General features: G+C 36.9%; 2 protein-coding genes across 2 annotated transcripts; both read left to right on the plus strand.

The window, feature by feature from the left end:
- Positions 1-8377: 8377 nt before the first annotated feature.
- LOC147937900 (uncharacterized) lies at positions 8378-8932 on the plus strand. The gene has a single exon (XM_087465350.1). It carries the CDS (start codon positions 8378-8380, stop codon positions 8930-8932), a length of 555 nt encoding a protein of 184 aa, XP_087321476.1.
- A 557-nt stretch (positions 8933-9489) lies between these two features.
- LOC147937901 (uncharacterized) lies at positions 9490-10659 on the plus strand. The gene is made up of 3 exons (XM_087465351.1): positions 9490-9804; positions 9890-10138; positions 10240-10659. The coding sequence occupies exons 1-3, from the start codon at positions 9490-9492 to the stop codon at positions 10657-10659; spliced, it is 984 nt and encodes a 327-aa protein (XP_087321477.1).
- The last annotated feature ends 205 nt before the right edge of the window (positions 10660-10864 follow it).

Genomic DNA, 10864 nt, shown 5'->3' on the forward strand with positions numbered 1-10864 from the left:
CTCCTTTTTTCAGCAAAACTAGACCAGAAAGTATTGAGGACCAACCAAAAGACTGTAATTTTTTGGGTCTAGCATCAAGGATAGACTCATCCGGAAAATATCTAGCCTTCATTACCTTGGCAAACAATGCATTTGGATGACGAAGAATCCGCCAAGCTTGTTTTGCTAAGAGAGAATCATTGATTTTTGAAAGGTCCCAGAAACCTAAACCGCCTTCCTTTTTTTAATATTGGAGTCTTTTCCAAGCTATCCACGATATACCTCTTGAAGTTGTACTCTTCTTCCACCAAAACCTCATGAGGATAGTCTCTATTTCAGAAATAAGACCCATGGGTAATTTGAAACAAGACATTGCATACACTGGCATGGCTGTTGCAACTGATTTTAACAACACCTCTTTTCCTACTGAAGAAAGAAACTTAGCACTCCAATTTGTAGTACGTTGGTGAACGCGTTCAACAATGTAATCAAACATCTCATTCTTTTTACGATCGAACTGTTCAGGTAAGCCAAGATACTTTCCCCCTCCCCCTGGTTAGAAATCTGTAATATTATTTTCATAGCATTTTGATGATGCCCATAAACACGAGAACCAACAGTGATAACGGATTTCGGGGTGTTAATTTGTTGTCCTAAATAATATTCATAGACATCAAAAGCATCCTTTAATGCTTGACAGTTCCGGTTGTTAGCTCGGCAGAAAAACAAACTATCATCAGCAAACTGTAAATGAGTAATAGTTTGAACACCATTGCCTATTTTTATTCCTTATAAATGTCCAGAGGAGACTTGAGATTTGATTAAATGGGTGAGGATAGCAACACATAGAATAAATAAATAGGGTGACAGGGGGTCACCTTGTCTAATCCCGCGTTCCAGAACCACCTTACCAAATGGAGCCCCATTTATTAGTACTGCGTATTCTACTGATCTGACCGTAGCCATAATCCACCTGATCCATACTGTAGAAAATCCAAACAGTTGCATGGTAGTCTCTAAGAAATCCCATTCCACCCGGTCATAAGCTTTGCTTACGTCTGTCTTAACAGCCATATATGTTTGAGAGACTCTCTTTCTCACTTTTAGAGAATGCATTAATTCGTGAGCTATCAAAATATTTTTTGTGACCAATCGTCCAGGTATAAATGCCGCTTGGGAGTCAGAAACGATAACATCAAGATGGCGCTTCATTCGTTTACCAAACATTTTGAAATTGTAACATCCGCGAACTGAAATCCCGGTTTGGGAGTTGCATCGGTTGATGCAGATGGTGCATCGGTCAATGCAGGTTCAAGTTTCTATGTTTTGACTTAAGTTAAACTCTGCATTTTGGACAAAGGGAGAAGGAAACCCTTAAGTCGTGTTTTTTGTCTCATTCGACGGATTGAGCCGTTTTTGAGAGAAAACGAAAGAGAGAAAAGGTTCTTGAGTGTTCTTGGTGATTTCTGGAGATTTGAGGCCGTTCCTGTAGAGATCTTTAGCTGGGATCGTTGTAGGAGCTTCCTAGAAGCGTTTTCTCCTTGTGTTTAGGTTCAGATTCGTCTTGGCAAAGGTAAGTGCAGGACCATGGCTTATCTAAGCTAGAGAACTCTTTAATCTACTTGTTGTGTGATGTTAGACTTGTTAGATCGTTGCTTTGGACGTTAGGAAGCTTTCTTGTGGCTTGGGATCTAGTTTTGTGGTTGTAGGAACGAAGATCCGGCGAGAAGCTTCGGGGAAAACACGATGCTCGGCATTGCATCGGTCGATGCATATCTTGCATCGGTCGATGCAAGTGCGAGGACAGCGCGTAAAACTCTAGGGTTTTCGTGTTATGTCGAGCATGCGTCGGTCGATGCAGATTAGGTGTCGGTCGATGCAAGTGTAACCTGCATCGGTCGATGCAGCTTCTGTGTCGGTCGATGCATCCCCATGTGGTGTCGGTTGATGCATGTTGGCATCGGTCGATGCAGAGTCCTGGTTTGTCATTTGTTGTTTGTTGACTATTGTTTGATGGTTAGAGATGACTCTATTGCTTGTGTGTATAGCCCAGTAGATGGGAGGATTGCATTACTGAGTGTTTATAAAATACTCATGCATTGCAATATGTGTTTGTGGTGCAGGTAAAGGCAAAGTGATCGTGGAATCAAGGCAATGAAGAGGAGGGTGTTCTAGGGACTCGGTTTGATGTTGTCTGGCATTGCTAGGTTGCTAGAGTTGGGTCATTAGAACATTGCTAGGTTGCTGGTTCTATGTTTCCTGTTATTTGATTATTGGATATTGTTGATGTTATATTTATTGGTTATATTATTGGATAATTACTGGATATTGAGATTGGTTATTCCGCTGATGATTGTGATTGTGGTTAGGTGGCTAGTGGGTATGGGACCACTAGTTGTAGTTTATTTACTATATTATATTTATTATTTATTAAAAAAAAAAGGCCGGTCGTTTCAGAAATGATCTTATAGATGACATTGCAGAGACCCATTGGGCGATAATCAGAAAGAGTTACCGGCTCAGTAATCTTTGGAATTATGCAAATATTTTTGTTGTTTAGGCCTGGTTTCATCGTTGAAGAGTGAAAAAACTGCTTGAATTCATTCGTAACATCTTCTCCCACAACGTCCCAACATTCTTTGTAAAACCTTGCAGTAAGACCATCGGGACCTGGCGCCTTATCATCGCCAATCTGTGCTAAGGCTTTAAATAATTTTTCATTTGTGAAGTCCTTTGTGAGTTCTTCGTTAATTTCAGTAGTCACTGTCGGGATAAAGTCTGCAAAATCATTAGGAGAGACTTGATGTCGAGTTGAAGTATACATTGTTTGAAAATACTCTGAAGCATGTCGACCAACTGCTGTCTCACCACTATAGGTATTGCCCTTATCATCATTTATAGAATGAATGAAATTCTGAGGAAATCTATTTTTTGTACAAGCATGAAAAAATTTAGTATTTCGATCCCCAACTTGTAACCAAAGGTTCATACTCTTCTGTTTCCAATATACCTCTTCATTCTTGTAAGCGGAGGCAAGGTCTTGATGTAGTCGAGGGATTAGGTCTCTATCACATCTATGAAGACTAGACATTGCTCTGTTTAAACGATGTTGAAGAACATCAATTTGTTTGGCAGAATTCAGATTATTTTGCGCTTACACCTGGCCATGTAACGACAACAGTGGTTTATTTGGTCAACAATTTTATGATGTTGTTGTATAAGACATTCCATCCCTCATGGACATAGTGTTTTAAACTTGCAAAACATATCAGTCTCTTATCAAATCGAAAAGGCTTTTGTTTAGTCAAATTAAGAATTCCTAATCGAAGAAGAATTGGTTTATGACCAGAACTACTAAAATCAAGGAACTCAGAGTTAGCTCTTGGGAAGGTTGCAGTCCATTCGGAGTTTACCAATACTCTGTCTAAACAGCATTTAACAGTGTGTGAGTATCTTTCTCCCACCCAGGAGAACCTATCACCGGTGAACTTTAAATATGATAAGTCACACACATACACTATATTTTTGAAATCTCTGAATGTAGATTCAGCACGCAGAGGACCACCAATTTTCTCATCATTAAATAGAAGTTCGTTAAAATCTCCTATTAAAGCCCAAGGGCCATCTCTGTTCATGGCAATGTTTTCAAGTCGATTCCACAAATGATGTCGCAGGTTTGGATTCGGGTGACCATACACACAAGACAAGTAGAAAGCAAACCCATAATACTTAATGTTTACATCAATGATTTGAGCATCCTGAAAGTTTTTGGATACCGAAACATTGTCTTTCCACATCAACGCTAGACCACCACTCTTACCATGAGGGGGTTCAGTTATTACATTAGAAAATCCTAGAGAATGAGCAAAGTCACACAACATACTACACTTATTAAGAGTTTCTACTAAGAATAATATATTAGGTTTATACATACAACATATATTACGTAGTCGTAATTGAGTAAACGAGCCACCAAGGCCCTGACAATTCCAGGAGACAATCGTCATATGGGGAACAATGGGGGGTACCAGGCCCCTCGCGCCTCTGTCGATCTTATTACCTGCAGAGCAGGATCCTTCTGACTCATTTCACTCCTTCTTACGGATCTAGCACAGGACCGCCTGATCCTCAGCAGCCTCCCAACGTTAGTAAAAAGCTTCAACATCCAAATGCTTCCTTTTGGAACCGCCAATAGGGAGCTCTTATCATTTTCAATAGGGGAAAATGTGTCAATTAACGAACTGCTTGCTAAACTTAGCATGTAAGTAGCGGAGTCTTTCAGCAGTTAGTTCTGTGTCCTCGAATATGCTGCGAGTAGCCGATGGTTCAGAACTTGGGCCAGCACCCGGTGTGGAGAAATGATTGTGGAGACCAGGGATTGTCACAAACGGTTCGATGGTTTGGAGAGTATTGGTATCAGACTTAACATCATGTTCCACCGGAGGGACATCATCATTTGGTCCATTGTCATTCGGAGGTTCTTGGTAGAACTCTTCCTCCGCCACATTCATATCACAATCAGCCACATCATGTTTCAATGAACCACATTTAGAGCAGAACTTCCTAAGCCTCTCAAAACGATACCTAATGATGGTATTCTTGCCTATAGTAAACTGAAAGTTCCTTTGAAAGCATAAAGGCCAATCTATGTTCCAGTCTATGCTAACCCGTACGAATTCCACCAAATGGGCATTTTCATCAAAATAACCGTATCAACTGGTCCTAGTTGGTTACGAACATACTTGGCAATATCAGAAGATAGGTAGAGGAGAGGGATTCCTCTTATCTGCACCCAGAATGGGATAATCTTCAGTGTCTCATCAGTGATGTTAAAGTGCCATCAATCATTAAAAGACCAGGGACCGCGACGCAGGTCATTATTCATGGATTCTTCAGATTGGAACACGAATAATGCCCTCCCCGGGCCTAAAAATCGACCAATAAGCGAGCCTTCAAAACCCTTAACCCGTGGCATATGGCCGATTAAGGCCCTCAGATTCTGCTTACGTGGATTCACGGTCTGAACCACCAGAGAGAAACGGTTTGCAGTAACCGCCTTAGCAATGAATTGGGGTGGTAATGGTACTGGCGCATCCTTGATTCCCAAATCAAGGTCCTGGAGAGATTTCCTGATGTAATCACTCATAGTCGCGAGAGATGAATCATCGAGGGAAGAGATAGAAGGTGATAAAAGAATTGGAGTAGAAGATTTGCTGGGAAGTGAGTATTTATACATATTTGGCCATGGCGGTTTCTCAAAGCAGTTATCTAACGAGATAAAAGGAATCAAAAAACTGCCATGTAACCGTTTAGGCAGAGAGAAACCGACAGATCTAAAATCTGAAAAGGAGTAAGATTCAATCGGAGAGGCACTCCGGCAAGGAGAAGAAGGTCGGCAAAATAACTGTAAATCGCCAAAAAAATCGCCCTTTACAGAGAGAAAGGACGCCATAAAAATAACACAATTATTTTTCGTTTTTGTATTTTTTTTTATTAATTTTTATTAAAAAAAATTGGGGAAGTAAAGATGGTCTAAATTCTAAAATATGTGTGGCTCTCAATTGTTTGTGTCCATGTCCATGTTTTCCACATGTGCATTTATTATCATATATCTTTGGGAATCGAGTACATTTAGTGTTTTAATCTGTAAGCTATACTTATTTTCAAATTTAATCTCTAAAAAGTTAACAAAATTTATCTATATTGAAATACATTTGATGTTCTATCATTTAAGTTATATTTACAAAATTAACTTCTAAAAAAATTACACAAAAAAAAATCAATTAGATTTCTAAATTATCTCTAGACATTTGGTTTATAATTTTCTAAAATAATTTTTATATTTATATATAAAATATCGTTTTTTCCCTTTCAAAACTCTAATATTCAATAATAACTATATTGTTTGATATGAAATAATTAAATTTTTTTAATGATTACTAATATGTTAATAATAAATTTGAGCATAATTATTTCACGACTTAAATCCCCTGTTTTAAAAATCGGCCGATTTGACCGATTACACGGCGTAGAATCGCTAGGCAATGTCATGCCGCCATGATTATACACATATCGGGAAACGAAATCGGAAAAAAAAAATCGATTTTGAGTTGATTTTCCACTTGCATATGATATTAAGTATAGAGATTTGCTATTTTTATGTCATTTCTAATTAAAAATATAATGAAATCGGTAGAAATCAAGTTAAGAAAATGTTGACGGCCATTGACGGTCATAGATTAGGTTTTACAGTGTTTGGGTTGTGTGGAGAAGATGATTGTTAAGTTACCATTTTATCCTTTGTTAATAAAAACAACAAAAACTGAACAAAACTCATTGATAAGGGATCGAACCCGTAACCTCACAACTCCTTAGGGCGCCTTAGACCAACTGAGCTATCAGATTTTTCAATAATATCACGGTAAAACATATATATAGTCATAAATCTTTGATATTTTATTATTTATTATAAATAATAATAAAAACTCCTAAAACTAGTTCCCGATTAATCCCCGATTTAAATCCGATTTAAATCCGATTAATCGCTAGGTCCTCCTTCACCGGCCGACTAACGCCTAGCGATTTTTAAAACAGGGCTTAAATCTAATAAATAAGAGTATTTATAATAGAACAATTTTTGGTGAACCAAATTTTTTTTCTTTATAATATACTTTAATTTGCGCAGCACGATACTTTTTAAAGATATAATTCTTTCACTCGTTAAATCTAAAAACAATAAGAACTTACGGGTTAAATTTAAAAACACTAAAAATTTTTAAAAACTAATAATGTAAGAATAATTCTTTTAGGGAATAAATCTAAAACGTAACCATAAGAAATTCGATACAATAAAAATGAATCATTTGCATGTTAATTGTTCACGTGTCTTAGGAACCATCTTGTTTGATTTTCTCAGCTTTCTGAACTGAAACAAATTCAGGGGAAAGATTTCATCTATATTCTCAAAAATGACCAGCATGAAGGTTTTGTAAGTATCTCCTTGTTTAAATAAGTTATAGATATTTACCTTGTGATACTAATGTTTATAATTGGTTTTATCAAAAGCAGTATAAGTGACGATCAGTTTAGAGTTTGTAAGATCTTCTTTTTTTTATTCATCATAAACAAAACACAATATAAGGAGACAAATTACACATTATGAAACACAATACAACTCTTGTTGTTGTATCACGGTGAGGAACCAAAGAAAGCCGAAAAGGGGAAACGCAACAACTCGCAAAGCTTGAACCCAATCAACATTGGAAATAAAATTAGAGGTTCAAATTAATAGAGGTTCAAATTAATTTTATAATAATTCTATTGGATAAGCAAAAACTAGTTTATCATTTTAATGTAGTTGTCACAATTTATAGCATTATGCATAAAATTATTTTACTAAAACTCAATTATATATACATTTATTATAGTTAGGTTTGGAAATCTGACTATGTTATATATGTGTGCTATTTTGTAGAAATTTTGTACATATGTTATGAAAAATTTGAGCATTTTTGTGGTTGTTTGTCTTTCTCATAGTTCAAATATAGATCACCAAATCAATAGTATGGTTTTATGGTTATTAACAGCTTAATGTATGAAATACTCATATTAGAACATATAATGACTTTTATACTTAAATGCACCATATAACCAATAGATTTTTTTTGGTTTTTTCGCTAGTAACTTGAGTGGTTCTATACCTTCAAAATGGAGAGTCTTGCCACTTGTCAACATGTAAGTTCATATATATTAACTTATCTCACAAAGTTAAGAATCTGTAAATAAATACATATTTCCATTTGAAATGCTAAGAGATACTGAAAAAATATATTGATTGCTATGAGGATATCTTCTAATTAAATACTCTATTCAATTATTTTGAAAGTCAAAACACAATCATACTCATCCTTAATCTAATTTTTCTGGGCTTAGTTGATATTCTACAATTGAGACATACTTAGGTTCACCCCTAGGGGTGAACCTCTTCATTCACCCCCATATAAAATTAGGAAATAAAATTAGTATACATTATTATAAAATTAAAAACTTATACCGCTGTTTTATAAACCCAAACCGATAGATAATTTCGTTATAATTGTAAAATCTAAATCTTAACCATCTCATTTGTAAGCCCAAACCGACATATAATTTCGTTCTAATTGTAAAATCTAAACCCTAACCATCACATTTGTAAACCCAAACCGACATATAATTTCGTTTTAATTATAGTTACTAAAGCCTAATTCTCATTTATAAACCCAAACCGATATAAACTCGTTTAATTGTAAAATCTAAACCAAGGCAATATGAATCCCTAGCTGGAATTATACAAGACACTCTGTTCTTGGAAGACATACGGCTCGCTATCCCGTGGCTGCTTTGGGGTGTGTGGAAATACATGAATACTCTGGTGTTCCACGGGAAGCAGGGGTACATATGTGAGCTGGTCGTTAAGACATTCCAGGATTCACAGCTGTGGAAGGAGTCGCATCTAATCGCAGCCCAGGTGAAAGTGTCCTGGGATAAAAAGAAGATATGCGTGGAGTCCAATTGGAGGAAACCTCCACAAGGGGTGTTAAAATGCAATGTGGGTGTTTCGTGGAAACATCATGATCTGATGGTTGGAGGAAGCTGGATAATCAGGGATTTTTCTGGTCAGGTGCTGTATCATGCCAGGAGTGCTCTTAGTAGCTCAGAGTCTTTGGCTATGGCAGGGTTGCAGACTTTTAAATGGACGGCTGAAGCTCTACAGATAATGCATGTAGACCATGTGATTTTCGAGCTTGATTGCGCTTTGGTGGTGCCAATGTTAAATAACCCCCAAGATTGGCCCCGGTTCTGTTTTACCCTTCGTGATATACACAATACTTTGGCTTGTTTTACCTATTGGGAATGCAGACATACTGTCGCATCAGCTAACAAAAGGTGGCTAGAGCCATCGCGGGAAGTGTGACTTGTGAGGGTCGTGTTCAATCGTAGTAACATATAAATTGATAATAATATACTTCAAAATTATATTGTTAAAATTACTAAAAATAATTTGATAATATACAATCAAATTATATTGTAAAAGTTCTATTATATTAAATTTCACAAGTAATAAGTACGTATGCAAAGGTCAAAATCTAGTAATCAAATAAAGCCTGCAAAGAGCGTTAGTGAATTTGAACACAGAGAGAAGAGTTGAGTTGCTGATGAATGTGAGATGACGATCGAGAGAGCTAATGATGGAGGGCAATTTAGGATATTTTTTCTTTGTGAACTGTGTTGGTAGAAAAATCCCAACGGTTAGATTGATAAACATGTATCATCATCATTTAATGAAGAGAAGATACACTTCAAAAACAAAAAGGAAATTAAACCTCAAATATGGAAATTATAATTCTATTGAAATTATAACTATGGAAATATAGAAATCAGATTCTATATAATAACCCTAAACCTTGTTTGTGTTTTACACTAATTCTCAAAGTTTGTTATTTTTTTTTTTCTCTGTAAGCGATTGAGACGATGGAAGAAGTTGATGCGCTGCTCAAGATGACTGAGACACTGAATCCATGGGAACAGACAAAGTTTAGATCCTCGACTCAAGACTTTAGGTTCGGTATAATCGGAAAAACCGAATTTAATAGTCTCGTCTCTAGGCTAAAAGACAATCTTCGTGATGCAAAGATTGTTGAGAAGCCGAAAGAAAACCCAAGAACCGGTCCACAGATTAGGGTTAAACCATGTGATAACCCTAAAGAAGATGATACAAATCATGGCTTAGATAAGATCGATAAGGAGAGGAAGATGGAAGTCCACCCACTCAGAAGTGAAAGAGAAGTTGAGTGACTTATTGAAGGCGATCGAGGAGACGCTAAGTCCGAGGCAGATTAGACTTTACACTTCCTTGTGTAAAAACTTTCAGTCCCATAAAATCGGATATGGCACATTCGTGAAAGATCTTCTAGTGTTGATCGAAGAAAAGAAGAGTCTTTATCATCGCTTCATACGATTTGCCAACGGTACTGACAAAGAAGAACAAGAAGATGAAGTTGGAGAGACCCGACACGGTGAAGACGCACTTAGTGATCCAAAGATTGGAACATGTCCTGAGTTTAGGGTTGAAGTTGATGAGAACTCGCAAGAACGCAAGTGGGATAAGACCAACTTGGAGGTAAAGAATAAGAAAAGAATCTTGTCTCCAAAGGATGAGAACCTCCCTCTGAAGAAAAGGAAAAGGTCTAATCCTGAACGACGAGTGACACCTAACTATAGGCTTATCCCCGAGGAGCTACGGTGAAGAGATATGATGATTTCGAGGGAGGTAAGGTGCTAACCGGAGTCGAAGAAGAGATGATTAAATGCGAAGATGAGATGTACGAGGCGGATATGTTGATGAGTGCTTTGATGAATGCAGTGGACAGTGCGGAGAGAGTTATGAGGGGAGAGATGAGAGTAGAAGATCTTGGAGTGAAGTTTAACAGATGCGTTGAAAGGTTATATCGCCGAGACATGTTTGAAACAGTGAGAGAAGATCACCATGGAGCTTTACCTGTGATCTTATTACGGTTGAATCAGAAACTGAGTGAGCTTACGGTTGCTCGAGAAAGCTGGAAACGTGGCTGGAAGAAAACTTTTAAAAGACTTTCTCCAACGCAAAAAGATTCTGTTGCACAAAAATCTCAAGTGAAGTGAAGGAAACAACAATCTGATTCAGGTTCTTCAATGTAATTTTTAAATAGATTAATTTGGTTTCGGTTTTGGTTGTGGCTTTTTTTTTTATGGTTTGGTTTTGGCTTGTGTTTAAGTATGGAGTAAATTTGTGCTAAACTTGGTTGACAAAAACGACTATGTAAAATAGATTTCAGAATGCAATTTCAATCGCTGACATTTGGTTTTG

The sequence above is a fragment of the Camelina sativa genome, chromosome 9, assembly GCF_030686135.1.
Source record: "Camelina sativa cultivar CO46 ecotype springtype chromosome 9, ASM3068613v1".
NCBI lineage: Eukaryota > Viridiplantae > Streptophyta > Magnoliopsida > Brassicales > Brassicaceae > Camelina > Camelina sativa.

Coding starts and splice junctions, on each gene's coding strand:
- LOC147937900 (XM_087465350.1), top strand. CDS start 8,378: ATGAATACTCTGGTGTTCCACGGGAAGCAGGGGTACATATGTGAGCTG.
- LOC147937901 (XM_087465351.1), top strand. CDS start 9,490: ATGGAAGAAGTTGATGCGCTGCTCAAGATGACTGAGACACTGAATCCA. Junction 9,805..9,889: donor CACTCAGAAGTGAAAGAGAA/GTTGAGTGACTT, acceptor AAAAACTTTCAG/TCCCATAAAATCGGATATGG. Junction 10,139..10,239: donor GGGATAAGACCAACTTGGAG/GTAAAGAATAAG, acceptor ACCTAACTATAG/GCTTATCCCCGAGGAGCTAC.